Source organism: Neopsephotus bourkii, unplaced genomic scaffold, assembly GCF_033783945.1.
Source record: "Neopsephotus bourkii isolate Nb327-2 ecotype Australia unplaced genomic scaffold, CSIRO-AGI_Nbou_v1 NB_620, whole genome shotgun sequence".
In the NCBI taxonomy this organism is placed as follows: Eukaryota; Metazoa; Chordata; class Aves; order Psittaciformes; family Psittacidae; genus Neopsephotus; species Neopsephotus bourkii.
In genome coordinates, this window is record NW_026901120.1 from 2,805,656 (window position 1) to 2,827,485 (window position 21,830).

The 21,830-nt window shown below is 44.5% G+C and overlaps 1 protein-coding gene across 1 annotated transcript in view; it reads right to left on the reverse strand.

The window, feature by feature from the left end:
- Positions 1 to 20,665, reverse strand: part of LOC133211604 (A disintegrin and metalloproteinase with thrombospondin motifs 2-like) — a 177,968-nt gene extending 157,303 nt beyond the window's left edge. The window contains exons 1-2 of the mRNA XM_061352118.1: positions 20,459 to 20,665; positions 19,218 to 19,579 (exon numbers count right to left, since the gene is read on the reverse strand). Coding sequence (XP_061208102.1) covers positions 19,218 to 19,579; positions 20,459 to 20,546 — 450 coding nt within the window. The 5' untranslated portion in view covers positions 20,547 to 20,665. The remainder of the gene's footprint in view (positions 1 to 19,217; positions 19,580 to 20,458) is intronic.
- Positions 20,666 to 21,830: the final 1,165 nt, after the last annotated feature.

Sequence of the window (21,830 nt, forward strand, 5' to 3'; positions counted from 1 at the left end):
GGGCTGCAGTTCTTTATTAACTGCCCCAGTGTGGGTCCTCTGCAGGGTCACAGCTTCCTTCAGACATCCCCCTGCTCCGGTGTGGGGTCCTCCATAGATGGATATCTGCTCCACCTCTGACATTGGCTATGTTGGACATAGGGGAAGCTTCTAGCAGCTTCTCACAAAAGCCACCCCCGTGGTGCCCCCCCCGCTACCAAAACCTTGCCACTCAAACCCAATACAAGTATCCTCTGTTTGGAACAAATAGAGCTATCCTTCAGGAAGGTGCCTGTATAAATACTACAGTAAGTGACAACTGATGTTAAGATAGGCTTTAAAAAGAGATCGATAGGCATTTTTTATTAGTCACATTTTTGGCAGCTTGCCTATATCTACAAATACGTATTTGAGAAGCTCAAATCAGCAGCCAAACCACACTACATACAGAAAAAGGAAGATAGTAAAAGCACATCTCATAGAATTATATAGTGTTTTCTCCTACCTATAAGAGAACGTTTTACAATTATGTCTGGCCATTCAAACTAATTGCTCTTTACTGCTGACTGGAATACCATCCCTTCTAGTCCTTCCTACCTGAAGAAGTCTTTTCTGTTCCCCTTCCTCACCTCTTCTATTTCATAGTTTTGCAAATACACTATCAGTTGGATTAGATTGCACATAAACTGCAGTTCACCATTCACTGGGTTTAAAGCAAGAAGCAACACAGGAACAGAGAGAGACCTGGTGTACATTACTGTCCAAAGCCTTGTGTGTCCAGTCAGGAGCAACTCTGCTGAGCATGGTACAGACTGAGAAGCAGGCACACCTGAGGAAACTCAGAGGCAGCCCAAAACCACACAGTACAGAGAATCAGACACAAAACCCAGACAAAGAGCCCTAGGGGAAAACTAGACTTTGAGTAAGCTGTTGGGTGAAGCAGCCTTTGAGCTGAGAGCAGGAATCTGTGTCCCTCTGCATGGGTTCAGTGAAACAGGAGTTCACAGAATCATGGAATCACAGAATTGTTTGGGTTGAAGGGACTTTAAAGCTCATCCAGCTCCAACTCCTTGCCGTGGGCAGGGACACCTTCCACTAGAGCAGGTTGCTGCAAGCCCCTGTGTCCAACCTGGCCTTGAACACTGCAGGGATGGGGCAGCCACAGCTTCTCTGGACACCCTGTGCCAGTGTAAAGTTCTTATATACACGTAAGTTCTCATATTCTTTGTAAACAAGCAGGAGGTATGAAGAATACCTGACTCCATCACCCTTCCCTGACTTCAACTACCTGTAAGAACCCAGGTTTTGGCAAACCTCCCTCAGGTCCGAAGAGGCAGAGGTTTGTGTGAATGCTTTATAGTTTAAAATGTCATGTGTTGATGCTGATAAGTTCAAGACAGAAGAAGAAGTTGCTATGGAAACGCACGCTATATTGCCTGGAACATGTGGCAACGTTTCACTTTAGAAACAGGAAAGAAAACTTGGACCAACAATTGCCAAATCAGGTTTGGGGTAGGGGAAAATTAGTTTGTTATTTGCTCTCAGCAGAAATATTTTAATATAGAAACAATGAAGCTAAATGTGATGACAACATTTACATTATGTTTTGGGTTGTTTCCCTTGCCTCAGAACCTCAGAGCAAAAAGTAAGTGTATATTGAAAGACTTTTCTTTTGAGGTCCATACCTAGCAAATCCATCCTTATATTCCCATGCGCTGCAGTCTCCATTTAATTTTCCTATTATAAGTGATAAAATCACTTCAATGGATAGTCAGGTTCTTTGAGGAGTTAATCCTGTGTCTCTTCTGTAACCTAACTTACCTGTGTGCCCACACTGGCCAACAGAACTAATATAAGAGCAGAACTGATCACTAATGCACTTGGACAGTCGAGCATCTCTTAGTTGCTCTATAAACCCCCTTTTAGAACCTGTCACTGCTGCGAGGTGACACCTGCCCTTCTGGGCTATGGCTGTGCTGTGGTACCTCTCAATCACCGTCTCTTCTGCTTCACCCTCTGCCCTCTCAATGAGCACAAGAACAATGTTGAATTCCCCAAACAACAATTTCACTCTGCAGGCTCCATCAAAAGCCTGATCTAAGGCACAATTCCCACACAGCCATTTCCTCAAAAGACAAAAGACCGCTCTTTCCAATTCATCTTTCACACATAAAACAAGTACACAGACTTTTTTTCTAGACACTTTCTATTAAGCATCCACTGGATTTGAAGGGGAAGAATTTAAAAGAAGGAGAGATGGGGTTCTACTTTAGTCGCTTTCTATTTGGAAGCACAGAAGAAAGTCAGGGTTGTTGATTAGCACCAAGACTGATCCTTTCATCCTCTCCTGAGTACTCTAGGAAATTCGATTTTACCAGGCATTTATTTGGTTCGGATTTTTGTCACAAAAGTGGCAAACCCACAGGTCTGCAATTCAACTTTAATTTATCTCCAACCCGCAGCTAATGAGACCTTCATGAATTTTGCAAGCAGAAGGCCAAGATATGCTTATAAACACAGCAGACAGAATTACAGTATCACTGTGTTAATATCAACCTTTTTGACTGATAACTTTAATAAAAATATAAAACAAATTGCAGATGCTGTTTCTTCATAAGTACGTGAGCAGCAAAGGCATGAACAACCTCCTTTTTGCTAACTACATGTAAGAGAGAGGATGTTTGGTAGACTCTAGCATGCCTGAAGACTAATATCTGAAATGGAAATAACCCTGTGAAGTGGCATGGGAGCGCTACCCCTCACTGTCAATGCATCAGCAGGCAAACGATGCTAGAAAGGTGCTTTTAGCAAATTTCTCTTTTAGGGTTGTATTTTCAAAGATGCCAAAGGAGAACTGACACCCAAACAATGACAGGCAACTGGTGTCTTCAGCACTCACATGCTTACAGTTGATTTCCACACATCCCACTTGTTTAAAATGTGGGGGGTTCCAACCATCGCACTGCCATAAGGAAACTCCATAACTGCTCTTTGTGAGTGCTAACCTGTGTATCACCAGTGCTGTAGCTACTGAATCCGAGGACGACTGCTGCCACCCAGGCAAAGCGGATCACAGCAAAAGGAAGGACGAACAGCATTTCTGAGGTTTAAATGCCAGACCATTTCTGCACGCATCCAGCAGCACATATAAATTCATTTATTACTGTATGTTTAACCTGTCTGTATGTGATTGATTCTGTGGTTAGTTCCATAATAGCATATTTTAAAAATATTATTATTAGTTTCAAATGTAACCCGCTTTTTCTGTGGACCTTCCAGATGTGTAGTATAGGCACTTTTCCCCTTACCTTCTATTTATAGCATCAGGAACACAGAAAAACTGTTTCTCTTTTCTTTGGACCGTAGAAACTCTGTGTTCCTTAAAAACCTTACAAGAATATTCAAGCCAAGTGCAAATCATTAGCACTTGAGTTCAATATTGTTTAAATCCTGTTTTTAACTTCTTCACACCTCACTCCCTTTTTTTTCCTCATTATTAGCTTCATTGAATAAACGTGTCTATGTTGTAAATAAGGAGGACAAAAGTGAGGATTTTTATAAATTCAGTTCCCTTGAAAATCCACGGTATCTATTTCAAAAGGACTGAAGCTCATCTGTAAAGATACTGAGACTTTGGCTACAGTTCACTCAACCTCACAGGGTTCATCACAACAGTATTTGGCTCTCTTCTGTTTTCTTCACTGTTAATGGACACTTTACTATTTAATTACTGCACCATGATCCAAACCCCATCAAAGTCAATAAAACTCTTTTCATTTACGTTAATGGGCTTTGGACCAACTCCTGAATTATTACCAGAATCAAATAAAACACCCTTAGGAAAAGAATAGATACACCAAGCTTACATTTCAAAGTACAACCTCAAAACCCTCCTCAGGTTTTTACTCACTTTAAAGCAAACTGAACATCTTACACAGGCAGTGGACAGCCCTTCTTTGCCAGCCTGATTAAAGTGTCACAAGGAATCTAAATGTATGCACCCCTGCCCATGAGAAATGTCCCCATGATTAGGACAGCAAATGTTACATCTTCCTGAAGCTATTCCTGAGGCTCCTATATTGTGCAAGTACGGGAGGGTTCACCCTGCGGAAGGAGAGATGTGGCAATACAAGATCCTGCCCTGGGACACTTGCTATTTCTCCAGGACCACCTTAACTGTGCCAACACAACTGTATGCTGGGCTGCTCTGAAGGAAGCTTCACCATGATTAACCCATTAAGGCTGTTTGGCCAGACAACACCAAAGCCTGCCCGAGTGACAGAAAGATAGTGATCAGCTGCAGAAACCTCCATTCAGTGGAGCATACCAGATCGTATGTATGAAGCTGAACTACCTACTACTTTAATCAAATTAGCTGGAGAAAGCCCCAGCTATTTGTATTGTAGAGAGCAGTGAGGAGGCTTTCTGCTCCTGGACTATACCCTAGACGCTGCAGAAATTAATGAACCACAAAGCAAGCAAGATGATACTATGTAAACAGGGATATTAAACCTTCCTCTGATACTTCTGACCCATTTTGGCTACACCAAGCAAGCCACACAAAGCCACCGCATCATTTCTCGCATAGCAGCATGCATTATTTGACTGGCACATTCACTATTATAGCTTTTTGCAAAGTTTGACCACAGAAATCACATTCCACCAGTGCTGCCTCAGCAGCAGAGCCACAGAATACAGTTTAAATTCCCAAAAGCCCAAACAAAAGAATCAAACCTGCACTGGGGGTTTGGATAGGGTTTTTTTAGTTCACACTAATCCATCCCGGCAGCACCGCAGGCTGGGAAACAACTTCCCTTGAAAACAGCTTTGGCAGAATATTAACAGAGAAGGAAGAAGATTCAGGATGAGGATGAGAGGTGCTTCAGTCTCTCCTGGGCTGGAGCTATGAACCTTTCCCATGGAATCAATCACGGCAGCTCTGGAGGGGACTGCCCTGCAGCACAGGGGACACACTGGTGAGGTGCACACGTGTCTCCAGCCCTCTGCTCCCGTCTGCCCAGTGCCCTGGGCAGCCCTGACTCACCTCATACTGACACATGTACTGGTTGGTGAGATGCAAGAAGTTCAGTGTGCTCTCAGATGGAGTCAGTGTTCCAGCCCTGCCCTGCAGACTAGCACTGAGGATAAATGGGGACATCACTTCTTGCTTTATTCTCCCTTCTGGAGGTACTTGTTAAAGAAGAATATTCACTGAACAAAGATTTTGTTGTGAATAACCAAGAAATACAGTGTTTCCTGCTCATTCCTATTGCATGGGCTGCTCATAAGCTATTCTCATCACCTCAGCACTCCAGTGCCAGGGCTCATCGATCAGATGTCTCTAACCACTCTTTCTTTTGGCCTCTTTTCTGACCCATCCCTTTCTCTCCCCCAGGTCACACACACAGACACAATCATCTCATTGCTCTCAACGCTGCTCTCCTCCACAGGAACCACAGTGCATTTTTCTCCAGTGAAAGCGGTCTTTCCAGCTGATGAAAAGGGGAGCAGCATTGCCCACCAGCCCATGAGCAGCCTGTGGGGAGGTAGACTTCCAAACCATTTGTGTGGCTTTGGAACTCAAACCCGTTAACCGTGGTGGAACACATTAACCACCTCTTGGCAGCGATTTCAAAGATGGCCATTTGCTCCACATTCCTCGGCAAAGGAGTGATGCTGACAAGGTCCCTGGCTCCGTGAAGGTGAGGAGTGAGAACCTACAGGCTCACTGTCACCTAGACCAAGCTTCAGGGAGGACATCATCACAAGGAGAAAGCTGATCTTTAAAGCCCCTCAGGATCTGTCCCCAGTAGCATAGCTCACTAAGCGGCTTCTCTAGATGAGGTTCTGCCTGTGAACCTGCCTTTTTAATTAAGAATGTCATGTCCTAACATCAAAATAAAGAATAAACTTAAGGAGTTAGTAGACTACTTTCAGATGTCATCATTGCATTACATCAAAGCAATGGACTCAGTGGCACAGAAGAGATATATAGAGGATTAAATTTGACATGATAGGTCTCTGATGTCAGTGAAAAGTGATCTTAATATAAACAAATATAGACTGAAAAGAGAAACAATCAGCAGTTTACCACAGTAGGATAGCTAGAATGTACTGCAGGACTTGCAGGCAGCGATTCAGTACTCCAAAATTATATCCTTGGGTTAAATAAAGGCTGTATGGAGGTCATTCTGGAAGTGCTCTATAAAAGTGTTACCTAGGCACAAACATTTCTTAGTCAAAGAAACACCTCCTTCCACCACTACAAAGGAACACAAAATTGCCAGAAGCAACTAAACCCTTCGAAGACCTGAGTATATCCATCACAGACCAATTTCACACTGCTAACATTGTATTTATTCAATAGTTTTGCCAGTGGTGTCATGATTTCTTCAGGCTTGCATGATAACACAAAAAATGTCACACAAATCACATCAGAATGGTAATTCAGAGACAGGATGCCATGAGGCCCATCAGCAAGCCTATACTCTGCATGAGAGCAAGTGGCTCCCACAGCTGTGGGTTTAACCCATCTGCCCATTTGTGACTCTGAGAAAGGCTCCAGGATCCCTGGTCCCCTCTTCCAATGCATTGTTCAATTTCCAAACAAATACTGAATACATTACCTAACAAAATCTCATGTGAACAGCACATACACATTCCCAGATCTTATGTGTCCTCCTGCCTCCAAAAACGAGTGTATCTCCCTGCAAACCATGGTAGACTGTACTCCAGACTGTCAGAGGAGGGCATGTCACCAGAAGAGTGTGAAAACATCTAATTACATAAGGCCAGGTCCTCAGCTAATGCCAAGTGACAGAGCTCCCAGAAATCCATGGAGACACGGCGATGCAGATTAGCAGAGGTTTGGCTCATAATAATTGAATAGACCCAACTTCTCATTTTCCCATCTAGTGACAGATTGTTGGAATCCTGACCACCAGAATCTCAGAGGGCAATGGGGAGTCGAAAGGAGATTGCATCAGAGAAAATAAACTCCAGTTTGGCTGAAAGCATATTTACAATCCAGGAGTTTCAATTAGCCGTTGCTGAGTTATCGCAAAAGTCTGTGGAACAGATGTGCAATTAGAATTTTTCTCATGTTGCTCTCTCTTATGACTAGGGGTTTTTATTGGGGGGGTTGTATTTGGTATTGGGGGGCGCTTTTGCAAGTGATGCTAGTTTTACTGAGGTCAGAGCGAGTATCTCAGGCAGAGAAAGCTCTTCCCACCACTACATTTCCAGTGGAGCAGAAGCAAGGAGGGGCAGTCTCACAAAGCAGGAAAACTCTTCTCGTTCCTGGCCCATTCTTCACAGGAAGGAGGAGAGAGAAGAGCTGTCAAAATGAGCCTGCAAATTCAAGGCAGCTGGAATTGCCTCATCCTCCTGGCATGGACAAGAGGAGGGTTTCTCCTGATCCCTCCCCCTTGCTTAATGCATCCCCTCTTCTGTGGTGGGGATGTGGTGTAAGGCAGAAGGGGAAGAAGGTTTAGCAGAGCTATTTCAGTTTTAGGAGCATGCAGTTCTGTCTTGTTCCATCCAGCATACGGGATATAAACAGCAATGGGAAAAGCTGCACTTGAGCCTCTTGTACTCACCTCCCTCCCCAGCACCACACACCAGGGACAGAGAACAAGGTGAAAGACAAGGTCAGGATGTGGAATACTCCATGGCCTGCTTTTTGTCCCAGATTCTTTGCTAATCAAGCTGCCTATACAAAGCCAAATGAAGCCAGTGAAACTAAACACACCCTCTTCAACAGCTTTGGAACAAACCCAAAGCTCAGCTACTTGCTATGGACCTTCCTGACCTTTATGCAACATGATGCTGGACCATGACACAAACATTGACATAGGTCTATTACTTCTGTCTGATTCTTTGTTTAGTTAAATGTACTATATTTTTGTAGGTTCAGCATTTTTATTCATTTTATAAGTTATGTATGACTATTGTTGGCTTTGAATGCAGTGAACTAACAGCTTTATTTTCATAGTAAATTCATTACCCTCTCCTACTGAGGAGTTTAAATGAATTCAAAATATTTCTTTCCTTGGCTATTACTTATGAGACTGAGCTTCATATTCCTCTTACAGAGTGGTAAACCAGCCTTTGATTAATCACAGTCCTACACTTAAGTCAGCCTTAATGTGCCATAACTTTGCAAACAAACACAGTATTGACAGATGCCTAGAGGTCATTCCTTTGGGGAATAAATATGTTGGTTTACTGATGAATGGTGGATCTGCCATTACCATAATGAAACATAAAACTATAAGGAAACTGATTTCAAGCCTTGTTATAAATCTGAAATCAATCCAAATTCATCCCTAAAACATCTTTATCCCTAAGCTCTTCATTGGCATTGAACTGAGGTGATGTAAAGTTTGCGCTCTGGGGTTTGGGGGGTTTATTATTGCAAGTAGGTAAAAGACTGTGACCTTCAGCAGGCCCACACTGCTCTACAGAGAGGCGGTTTGAGAAGTTTCAAAGCCATATTTTTATCCATTACTTACCTGGTTCAATGTATGAAAATTTGTAGACATTTTCAGCCTTGCAAGCTTCAGAGCCTGCCAGCTTCCAATCTAACTCCTGTCACATGAGAGTGCTGGCACGTGAAAGCCTCTTGGCCAGCTCAGCTGTCTTCATCATCAGGTAGTGATTTATTTCTCACAGACTGTTTTTTAAATACATTCTGGTTTGCAGAATGCTTTCCAAACAGCATCTCTCACATTCCTTCCACAGCCCCTCTGCTTGAGGAAAGAATAAAGCCCATCAATTTTAACACGCTGAAGAATCAAGAAGTATATATTCTTCTGTGTATGAACTGGACGAACATGATTTACAAAAAAACCATGATTTAAACCAAATACAGCCACTATTAAAACAGTAACCACAGCCTGTGCTGCCACCTATCCTTAGTTAATCTCTGCATTTTCTGCATGCTCTTTTTCCACCTCGGAATGATGAGCTCTGGCCTGTAGGCAGGGCTGCCCTTCACCTGATGTAACAGCCATGGACATCGGTCCTTGACCCAGCCTGGGGAGCCACACGCTTGACCATGGGAGAACTTGCAAGATGCATTGCGTAGGGCAGGTATTGGATGTTAGCTCTGTCTTTTACACATAGGGGGAAGTATCAGCAAAATTAACACATCTTTGGAGTAAAACTTGTGCTTTCCCCTTCTCCTTTCCAAATTCTATAATTTTACTATGTTTGTATTAAAATTTAAATGGTTTATTACTATGTTTAGCTCTTAAAATATTTTTACTCCCAAGAAAATAAGCCTTTTCTTTCCTGTTGGACTCGACTTATTATTTTGACTTTCTCCATCCTGTACTGTACAATATTCATGATATCATGACAAAAAGCCCATGTTCAGAAGCGCAACTTGAAAAAGAAACCTCTCCTGTAGGGCAAACTGTGCAGTAGTAGCAGTGAATCTGCAGCCCCTGTCCTGCACAGTGCTAAGGGGCCTTTGGGTGGGTTTGCCTCAGGGGGCTAATCCATGCCCAGAGCTCCACCACCTGCAACCCAGCAGTTCCACAGTAGGAGGAGGAAGCATGGAAGAACTACCCAGAGACAGAGGGAAGCAGGCACAACACCAGCCTGAGAGGCTTCTGCAAGAACATCCTGTATTGGATGCAAAATGCAATCACTGCCATTTCATGGACTGCTTCCTGTAAGAACTGGAATTAATGGGGTAAGAGCAAAGAGGTGAGGAAGAGCTGCTGGCAAGCTAGCTGGTCAGCCATGCAGGTTCTTCTCTACACATCATCTTCATTATTCTTACAGAGGCAGTAAATCAGAAAACAATTTAATAAAGGCATAATACTCAGGGCTTACATCACGATATGGCACTGTGCCGTCCTAAAACCTCAGAAAAATATTGTGCTTTTATGTCTTCTAAAGACCAGTTTAAATGTTGACCATATGCCAGGTACTTCTAGTTTTCTTGCTTCAAAGATCTTGTAGAAATCATTCATCTTCATTAAAGGGCAGTAACAGCAGCAACCTATAGTCAATACACTTAGTGAAGAGGAATAACTTAAATGCAATAACTTAGCTTCATCTAGTTACAGGTAGTAGAAGCTCTTCTTATCCACAAAGATATCAGTGATATCCACTGACTCTCACCAAAGGATTAGCAGGTTTCATGCTTAATTTCAGTAGCAAATACATTGTAATCTGTCCCCTGAGGTCCACTGGGGTAGAGGTTAAATGCTGGGAAAAGGTGGTCTGACCATATAATGAAATTCAAACACAGAGATGGCAACTACAGGAACTGTTAAAGAGAATGACAGCAGGAAAGTAGCTCAAGTAGCTTTATTTACAGCTCACCACATCAAAAGAATAGTGATAATATTGTACTTTGCAGGTGTAAGAGTCAGAAAGTACCATAGACACTGGGTAATTTCTACCTCTGAATTCCCCAGGGAAAGCTGCACAAGTGAAGAATAAATTCTATTTATTTCTTTTTGAAGATAAAGGTCACAAGTGCAGCAATAAGGAGGCAAAATAATAAGTTTGACATAAAGCAATATAAAGGGAATAAGAAGGAATATAAATCTGAAAAGAACACTGATGAAATATTACACACTTAGGATACCAAGACCAAAGAGCAACAGGAAGTTATACAAATGGGACTTCAATTTTAGCAAGGCAAAGTTTTGGAAAGCAAACAGATGAGTAGATACAGTCCTACAAGGGACATGAAGGAAGGAAAAGAAAAGCAAGTGTATAAGTTATTGTTCAGGGCAGGTTCTCTGTGGGATCAGAGAGGGTAAAATGATACTGAGGTTACCATGTTCAATGTGTGAGCTCACATAACACGCCAGCAGACAAACTCTCTCAGAAACACACAGAGCACAGGAGAGATCCTGTCTCTTGCTTTGCTTTTACCATTCAGCAACTTGCATTTCCCACCCTCTGCTTCTCTCACCCTCCCTTCCACTATCAGAACGTCTCTTCTCCCCATGGCAGCAAATCCCCCTCCTTTCTCAGATCCCATCACACTCTCCTCCAATGGAGATGGAATTTCATTGTAAAGTACAAAAAGAAAGAATCGGGCAGAGCTACAAAGTGGAAAGCCACCATCCACTGAGCAGAACAAAAAGGTCGTCCAAAGCTGCAGTTCCAACTTCTGATGCTCAAAGGCACAAGTCAAGCTCCCTTAAATAGACCCATTTCAAAACCATAAGGATGTGGGTTTGCATTATGGCTTGAGCCTACGTTTCTGCAGGAGCGATATCATTTTTCTCCTCCAACCCAGCTGAGGGTATTCCCACTTTCATCCCTTTGCCTATAAAAAGTTCATCTCACCCCATAGAGAGCCAGTTCAAGCAGCTAAACTGGCAGGCAGCAATTCAGGCTGCTGTGAAGGAAGCTGCGAATGCTCCATCCCTGGAAGTGTTCAAGGCCAGGTTGGATGGGGCTTGGAGCAACCTGCTCTAGTGGAGGGTGTCCCTCCCTCTGGCAGGGGTTGGAACTGGATGATCTTGAGGTCGTTTCCAACCTAAAGCATTCCAAGATTCTATGATTCTATAAATTCACTGGTCTGGCCGCTCATCCACTGGGTTAACGTAAGACAAGCAGGGTGCTGGAGCAGGGAGGAATGGGAGCACACAACTGGAAGCAGCCAAGGGAACAGGGTTACTCCCCTCAGCAGCCATGAGGTGTTAAGAGAGACTCATTTGTACTCTAAACCACCTTCCAATGGACAAACTTGGGATGATTTTCACTGACCTGGTGATTTCTGAGACTTCAAGAAACACAACTCCTTCTGTCTTTTCCTTGAGGGAAACTCTTACTTAAAAATACTTACTTGAAACAGAAAATAGTTACTTTGAAGTAAAAAAAAAAAAAATGCTGAGATTCACACTTATGACTCCAGGACCTCCAGATCTGAGGAAAGCACCAAACATTTTGAGACCTGGGAATAACTCAGAAGATCTAAAGCTGAGACTGTGATTTAGATACGAGGAAGCAACATGCTCTTCAGCAGTTGAAGGGGACACTCTTCTTTTCAATGTTACAGTTTAATAGAACAATGCTGAAAATAGCATGTGAAATGTGGGCCTTTCAGTCTGCAGACTATTAAAACTGGGAACCCGCTGTGTCAAGTCTCTGCAAACAAAGATGAATTTAAAACACACGCAGATAAAGGGGCTAAAGAAACCAGATGTGGTGTGATAAAGAACGTACTGGAACTTTGGAAGAAGGAAAGCAGTAGAAGGAGAAGATGATCTGAAAAAGAGGGTGTGCACATTGGAGCTGTTCATGGGAAGCAAATGCAAGATCATGAAACCCCTACAAGAGACTGAAGACCCGCTTCCTGTTTCTCTGCTTTAATCAGACCCAGAATGAGAAATGTCCTAGTGTGCAATGAGGTAATGGTATGACCTTCTTACCAAACAACAGTCACCATTAATAAAAAGGGCTCAGAAGTAGGTCGAATAATATACTAGTGCGATTTGTGGAGCAGTAGGTGGAATTCGGACTGATCCAAAGAACTATTTTCCCCACCTTCTGTAGCAAAATGTCAGTAACTCACAATGTGGGAATACCTCACCATTTGCAGGAATCTGTTCTGCCAAATTCTCAGGGAATGCTGGAACACCTTGATGCACTAGGAGGAAGCAGTGAGCTGGTAGCTCAGTAAGATATGAGCATCTTTTGAGGGACACCTCTAGAAGCTGAAAACGGGACAGACTTCTCAGAATAGATGTGCTGCTTACCCCAGAAAGTAATTATGACCTTATCAGAATTGGTTGCTATATTTGGATCTTCCAAGATGGAAAGTAGAAGGAGCCATTAGGTATGTTTTCTGGGGTGTATACGGTTTAATATTCTGGTTGGAAAATTAGTTCTTGTGTGGTCAAAGAGAGTAGTACAGCTGAGATACTACTACAATGAGGACAAGGCAACACAAGGTCAAGTAGAACATAAGGAAATGCCTCTTTTATCCAAAGGCCTACAACATACCATAAGATAGCAGTTCTGATTGCCTGAGGATATTCTGTCCAGATGGTGTCCACCTGTATGATGTAGGAAATTACTTACTCTGCTCTCTGATAAAATGTAGGTGACATGATCCATGCACAGAAGATGCAAAGGAAAAACAACAGTACTCACTGATGACAGAGTTTCTTCTAAGGACAGCAAAATGAGGATAATTTGCTCCAGTCAGAGGCTGAATCATAGTGTTTACACTCTCTGAGTTTCATACTACAACTTGTAAAAGGGAAAGTCCCTGCAGTTTACACAGCAGAAGGGGCTGTCCAGCCAGGCTAGTGTTGCCCAGGGACATGAACAAGAGAAACCCAGAGAAGGGGTTATGAAGCAAAGTCTCTGTCCTGCAAAGGTATATCAATATGCTTGAGTGTTGAGCATCAAAAGAGCTCCATTGCTTTCTGTCAGGCAACGCAGGTCTTTCATATCATAAGCGTGTATGTGCAGTCCAGCTCTGATTGTACTAAACTGCACATACATGCTTAGGCTAAACATACAGAGACCCAGGCTGAATTCAAAGGACTATATGGGTTAATGGAGACCCCACTCTGACCATTTGCAGAGGAAGAGCTGCTGTTTTCTTAGAGATAATGGCTTTTAAGTTGTGTTCTATATTCTGCCACAGGAATTATTTGCATTTCTTCTGCCACTCTATTATAGTTCTACGCGTCCAAAAAGCAAAAAGCTCACAGTGGTTTTTGCCATGGCACAAAAAACAGATGGCAACTATGGTTTGATTTGGTTTTAATTTAAAGAGAAAATGCTCCCAAATGAAGAGATTATATATGCCAAATTTTAATCCACTAAAAATGGATGCAAGCCCATCATAATGTAAAGGCTAAGAACTTAGCCTATAAAAAAGAATTACTGGAATTATTTGTAGCAGGCATCTGTTTTAACTGTCAGGCACTCGACCTGACCAGACTCTGAAGACAATATTGTGCTACCTTAAGTTCTGCTTTTTTGCTACCTCACAAACCAGTGTAATCCAAAAACCAGATAAAACTGAAACAAACCTAAATTATAAATCCATATGAAAGCAGGAGATGGATGTCTAAAAGGAAAAATAATGCAGTTATATAAGCAAGTTTGTCTTCTCCTGGCATATTCATTGTGAGTAGAGCCTTCACCCTCTTATCCAGGTAAATTCCATGACCCACCTAAGGTAAGTTCAATGCATCTTCAGCCCTGTGGCCAGCTCCAAGGGAGCATCTCTTTCAGAAAGGTATTTAAGAATATAACCTTAAAATTCACCAATTTCAAAGAGCTCAGGCTCATGCTCACAGTGAAGCAAGGTTACACTAAGCAAGGATAGATTTCATAAAGTGTTTAAATGTCTTCAGGAATGCAGGGAACATGGCAGGAAAGAGGGGGGGAATATTTTCCCAGGAAAGAGAGGTGGGCATGTCACCTGGGGAGTTGGAATTGCTCTTAGGAAGCACCACTGACTGAATTGGGAAGCCACATTCACAATTCACAGGCTTTATGCATACACCCCTGTAAATGAAAGACTGCAAAAAATCAAATTATTCCATTATTTGATTTAAAAAAACAGTAACTAAAATAGGAATAGTACAAATAACAGATGACACAGTCTTGGGACAACTGACATGCACTTCCATCCACAGCATCAAAGCACCAGTCAACTCAAGACTCATGACTGGCCAGTAAAGTAAATGGATCACCACAAACCCACCCAAGTCAGCCCACTACTATGGTTCCTGTCAGTATTGGGCACGAGCCTACAAAGCACTGCTGTCGGCCCAAGCATTTCTAGAAGAAATAGGATCTGGGCAAGCAGCCAGGCACCAGGCTTCTCTCCAATGGTTTGTGAGGGTTGTTACAGCACACAGTAAAGACTGAGATGTTGTACAGCAAACCCTGCCTGTTTCATCACATAAGAAGGAGCACTTATGTCCATTGTATTGGTGAGGTGACTATGGCTTGGTACCCCCAGACATGTAAGACAGTGCCATAAGAAAACATACAGCCACAGATTCCCTGAATAATGGAAAGTAAGCTATTAAAATAATAGAATTTATATATGACTGCTCGTAGTAACTTTCCATTTTAATGACAATATAGTGACATTTTTTGACAGCTGATATTTTTAACTTTTAAAAAAGGAAGAGGATTATAGTAATGAAGCAGAGCTGAGACATGTTGTTACTGAAACTGCTGTTCCTCTCTTTGCTTCTCTGGGAGCTAGATCATACAGATTCTTACATAGATCTGTGATCCTCTGTCCTTCTGGATCCTGTCAGTAAGCCTGAATCTGCACTGCAGCCTAATTTAATCATGTGCTCATTATCCATACCAGATGTGGTGCTGATACTGTGTTTCTCCTGTACCTGCTTGTGTTTAATCACACATTCATTCTAGCCCACAAACAATGAATATTATGAGGAGAGTGAGAGAGAGTTTCTATCTCTGAAGTTCCACAACCAAATACTGCCATTCTGTCAGCCTGAAGAAGACATTTTTGGCATATCTGCCTCAAGCACTGCAGTGGTATTTATCACAATAAGAAATTGAGGCACATAAAGAGTTATTCTACAATAGTATGTTCATCCACTGGGGTGAAGAAAGGGAGCTGCCATAGCTCAGGCAATAATCTGGAAGGACTCCCATAATCCTATTTTATTTAGTTCATGGCATTTTCACAGCCTCCAACCACTTCTCCTTTATAGCTAACCCTTAGAGAGGACAGCCAGGTCCTTCATCCTCCAGCTGTAGCCACAAGTAAGGATCTGGCCAAGGACCAAGAACATACTCAAAGTGCAGTACCTTCCACAGCAGCCAGCAGGCCACAGGCAGCTGACCATGTGGGCTCTGCCACTCTGTGGAAAATGAGTTTGATGCTATCATGCCAACCACAGTGATACCAAGTTGTCCAGAGTGGTTTTATCTTAAGTGGGAAAGCTTTATAAAACTTTGGTTTTAATATGGTGAAAATCACATCCATGACTCAAGAGAGCTGTTAAAAATAGCTATTGATTAGCTTTAACTTTCCAATGATCTGTAAAGACCCATTTCAGCTCTGAAAACACGCCTCAACTGCATACTTCAGAATTTCTCTTCATCTGTCTCTGATTTGATTTTTAGATCAATAAAACTGATTTTGTCATTGACTTCTGTTATGGAAAACTGGGAGTGCCCAAACTCAGTCAGGGCAGCAGATAATTCTGTACTTGCATTCATTTGTACTTTTTCATTTACAATTAGATTTCAATTAGAATTATTGCATGTTAAAAACCTTCACCATTTATAGCACAGCTCAAAATCTGTTTGCAGACCTACTATTTTCATGTAAATGCTTCCAATAACTTCTCCTTTTGGCAATACCAACACCACCAGACAGACTCTTCTCAGACAATAATTGGAAAATAAGACACAGTTGGCAGTAAAGTGCAAACCAGAGAGGATGTTCAGAGGAAATAACACCACAAGTTGGCAATGCGGCAGATGCATTCACTGACTTGAACCAGATTCAGTCAACAGAAGTTTGCAATGTAAAGATCAAACTATGAAACTCCAATTCAAATATTATTTCAGCCCTAATGACTGGAGGTAAAAGCTGTAAGCCCACCAGAAACCCAGGCAGATGTCAAACCACCTTCAAAAGCGAGCACTTTGAGAAATACTAGGAATTAAATGAAGCAGGTTTATAACAAACAACTCAGCACTTATCAGTTTACAGCTCAGTTATCAGAGAGCTCCATCATCTTTATCTCCAGAGTAACCTAGAAAAGGAGGCAGAAGTACTTGGGCTATGTTAGAACATTGGCCATGGTGTGCATATTGTAGGCAACTGAAAGAAAATCCATGATATGAAGGCATTTCTCCACCAAATTAAACTAGGTGTGAAGAAAAAAGACATAGAAACCTAGTTGAGAATAGCCTAGTCCGTGTCTTCAGATACATCTAAAATACCAGTAACTCTGCGAAGACACAGCTCACTGGTCTCTAAGAATGTCTTCCTGCCAATACATTGCTCTACAAAGTCTTCAATACTCTCTGCAAACACCAGAAATAAAAAGGAAAACCAAGAGACAGTTAAGTGCAGTATTCACTTTAGAGTGGGTCAGTTGCTCATTATTACTGTCCATGGACCAGTGGCTTTTGGGAAACCGCTGGTATCATTTCTTGGAGTCTGTGTCATCCTATTGATATCTGTTCTAAACTCTCCCGTCCCAAGAAAGAAGGAAGCTGAGATGGAGGGAATGGCTAGAGATGGAACATAGTACCCAAGGGACTGGAGTTCAATTTGTTGCTCCACAATAGATTTACTGCACAATCTCAGGGAAATCATTATGGGGAGATGCTTAGAATTATTGAGGCAATGATTCCTGCAGGAAAGCTTCAGTGACCTGGGCAAAACCAAACAGGTCTCTGCCCTGCAGCATTTACAACGTAGATACACACTGGAAGAAACAGTAAGCCATTTCCAAATGTATTAGCAGAACCACAGAAGTTGTAGTGCCATGCAAGAGTCAGTGTGACAGCCAGGTTATTACACAGCAGCTCCTCCACTAGACCAACTCTCCTGCTTCTAATGATAACGAGTGCTGGAAAGAGGCAGACACACATGCAGTGGACACAGGTCAAAAACTGAATTCCTTTGGTAGCTCTCTGGATTCTAGCCATTTATGACTGCCATTTGAGTTGAGGCCTGGCTTCATTCCCTTGTACTTGAGAAGCTCCTTACAAATGCAAAACCAGCAGCATTTCATGAACACTTAGTCATTTACACACGCAACATGAGGCATTGACTGTTTAGACTCTTATCCATACTTTGGCCTTAACTCCTGTTATATTTTATCATAAGCTCTTCTTCAAATATAAGGACCCAGCTAACACTTGGAAGAAAAAGGAACAAGCTTCCCCACTGCCTTTATAGTCAGCAGCTGTGCTGATGAGAGAGCACAAGGCAAGCAGCAGCCATCAACAGGATCTTCCTCCACCTTTCAGCACAGATGGACAAGGAAGAAGAGCTTTGGCTCCACCCCAGTTCTGCAAGGCACAGAGCAAGTAAATCAGACAAAATGATCTGTGCTAGGTGTGGGGAGAGCAAAGCACTTCTGCTTCCTCCCTAGAGGCAGGTCTGCAGGCTCACACTGCTTTCTGAACTGCTCTCCTTCCTCAGTCCTAATGCTCCTCTTGCCCTCAGCCAGCTGTCCACATCAAACAACTGCAGCACCAAAACCTGCTCCTCAAAACAGGAATGCATGCAGCTAGGAGAAACCACAGGAAAGGAAAGAGTAAGGGGGAAAGTATTTGATTCCCTTCTATTCTCAGGCAGCCAACACACTATCTCCATACATGTTATCTTCTTGGCACAGCAAATGAACAACTTTCTATGATTCAGTAAACAGAAATACAACTCATACTGGCTTTTTAGGCAGAGAAGAGAATGCATTAAAATTAAGTAATCTCAGAATCATGAATTCTAAAGGGTATAGTAAGAAAACATTGGCTGGATAAACTGTTCATTACAAGACACACAGCCCTTTTCTCACTAAGGAAACTGCTGTGCAGTAACCACTGTTCAAACGATGGTGTGACAGTTTGGATGTCAGGGACAAGCAGTTGTAACTTGGCTGCTGAACATGCACTCCAGGGCAGAAAGCTGCAGCAAGTTTTAAACACAGAGACTTGCAAAATGCCTCACAGGGAGCTGCTTTGCTGTAAAACTCAAACTCTTTTGTGACTTTCCATCAATCACTTGATCAGGCAATGAAACTCACCGAGTGAAAGATTCGTGAAAACAGACTCTGAATGCATTAAAATTTTCCAGGGCAAACCCATTTTTACCTCTCAAATTTGCATCCAGGGGAGCCCAGCCCATTATCTGAGGTTAAATCTTCTAAAATCTGCCTTTGCAAACTGGAAGTGGAAAGTGTAAAAAGCTGCTGAGAACCTGCTATTTCATCCCAGGTTTCAAAGCATCAGGCACCTCAAGTAACTTCCCCACAAATCAACATAAATTCTGGCTTCAGCTGCTCTGTTCCAGCGTAGCTACCACAGAGCATGTGCTCAAACTTCTAGTGCCACTGTCTGTAAAGAAGTGCCTGGTGCAGCGCAGCTATTCCCACACAAGGGAACATTAGTTAATTTGCATTCACAGTTACCATATGAGGTGTGAGTTTCTGACAGTCCACACATTTTATATTTAAAGGCTGGAGGAAATTAATGTAATTATCTTTGATAGAATAACAAAAGTAACTTACCAGCCCATCGCAATTGCTGATAGCGACTGAAGCATTTGGCAAATCAGTGATATCCCCAACATAGAGGCAATTCCCATAGAGAGGTTCAATGTGAGTCTCATCAGAGTCCTCCTGCCACTCAACTGTTGCTCCAGGGGCCACGAGCCTGGAGTTTGGCCGCAGCCTGAAGTGAAACTCTCTTCCAAAAACAGTGACATTGTAAAATATTTGCTCATTTGCTGCTTCATGTTGCAAGTCCCCCGTGGCTCTCCTGAAGCGCGCTTTTGGAGGTCCAGACACTAAGTGGGATAGGAACCTGCCTTCTGAATCGGTGCTGGTGGGGATGACAAAGCTGTACTCCTCTGTATTCCTCAGAATTGAATCTTTACGGGGAGAAAGCAGGAAAGAGACACTAGAACTAAACATATCCTGATGCCGCGGGATTTTTATTCCATTATTCATTAGCACAGCAGACACTTACATAAGGCAGATGGACACTGCACTCTGCACAGGCACAAGCATGAAGTGTGCAGAGTTCATTCAAACTTGCTTTTTGCTCCCCAAAACACCAGACGGCAGCTTGAGCCTCCCCGCCCCGCCGGGACCCCTCACTCCTGCCCATGCAACGCGGTCCCATTACCCTTTGCCCACCCCGCCGGGACCCCGCACCGCTGCCCACCCGGTGGGTGCTCAGGTCGCCCCCGGGACTTTGGGGCTACCCGGGCTGCCCTCGATGATGAGAGGACGCTGATCCACTTAGGGACTGGTCTGAGGGGCTGGGGTAGGGGTTGGCTTGCAGGTGACAAGCCTGCAAGGGAAAGGCGCGTCCCTCAAACTACCCCGGTGCGGCGGGAATGCGTCGGGTGGCGACAGTAACGCCAGGGGCAGCGACCGGCAGCGCGCTCAGCGGGAGCCCCGAGAGTTTGGCACGGCGGCGATGCCCGGGGCAGGAGGAGGAGGAGGGGGCGGCAGAGGAGCTGCCATGTGCTTCATCCCGCATGGGGAACTCCAGGCTACGCGCCCTGCCCGCCGGGGTTCGCGGGGCGTCCCTTCCCCTCCGGCGGCCCCGGGTGCCTCCGTACACGTCCCCGTCCCCGCCTGCCGCTTGCAGGAAACAACTGGAAACCCGGCAAAAAGTAGCCGCAGAAGAAGTTCAAGGGGAGCCGGAAAGCCGCGGGGAGACGAGCCGCCACTTCAGACGGGAGGGCTGCAAGGCACCGGGGCAAAGCCAGCAGCCCAAAGGCGTCTCGGCGGAGACCTACCTCTGTGCCCGGGGCGCCGCAGGGCGCCGGCGGGCAGGGCGAGAGCGCAGCAGAGCAGGACGAGGGCGATGCCCGCGGGAGGGTCCATCGCGGTGGCCCCGGCCCGACGCGGGGGGCCGGTGCCCGGGCTGCCCGCAGCCGGGGCGGGCCAGGCGGCAGCCCCGCTCCGCTCCTCTCCGCGCCGCTCAGCGTTGCCCCGCGCCCCGCCGCCCGCGCATTCGCCCAGCCGCAGCCGCAGCGGCAGTGGCGGCCGCGCTCCCGGCTCGCAGCGAAGCAGAGACACCAGGAGGCGGCGGGGGTATAATACTGGATACACAGGGCGTGCGGGAGTGGAGTCAGGCTGATTGACAGAGGCGCTGCCACACGGCGCAGCCGGGCCGAGGGGAGAGGGGACCGCCCGCCCCGCCGGGCAGCTCCGGGGACCGCCCGGCCCCGCCGCCAGGCACCCCCTGCCGGGACCCGCCTCTGCGCCGCTCGGGACGGGACCCGGGAGCGGCTGGGGGGCGGCGGACAAAAGCGAATACACACACACACACACACACACACACACCGGGATCGGGAGCCCCCGGAGCCGGGACGGAGCCCTGGGATCTCGATGCGCGGTCCCGGGAATTCACACGGAATTCCCTAGAAAACCCGAGCCCGACGGGACAAACGCTGGGCTCCTACGGGTGAGTTCCCTTGGAGCCTCAGGTTCACGTTGAAAGCAAGGACCCGAATGGGAGAAGTGCCACCAACACACGTGAACCATGATCAGAGATCTTCACCCCACAAAATCAGTGACCCCACACAGCCATTTCACAGGAATAACTGTTTGGACTGTTCACCAGTAAGACCGAAATTACTTGCTGCAAAGCCATCTGAGACTAAATATCTGCAAATGGAGAGAAAGGCCAGGAAAACGAAAGGAATACTATAAATATGATGTAGAAGAAGATTTTTTTTAAATAATTCAATAACCAAGAGCAGCCCTCATGGAAAAAAAATAAAAAAAAATCCAAGTTATATTTGTTTCCATATGGCCAGGATAAATGCCATCCTGCTTCTTCCTTTCAGATAATGTATGTATTTCTCAAGCTGTTCCATTATCAGGTTTGCAGGTTTCTCCTCCCTTCAGCCTTGCAGAGTCCTCCAGCCCGTCCTGGGCACTCGTTGTTCCAAGGCCTCACCCACCACAGGTAGAGCTGAGCTGCATCCACATGGGTTGAACCCTGTTGGAAACCAGCATGTGATGGCTTCCTGCGGGAAGCTGGTCCTCTGCCAAGGAATTTTCCTGGGTATCCTTGACTATTCTTGCTCCTTTATGACAAAGGGCCCAGTTATAACCTCCCATCCCAATATTATGCACAACAAGTGAAGGGTATAGAAGAAA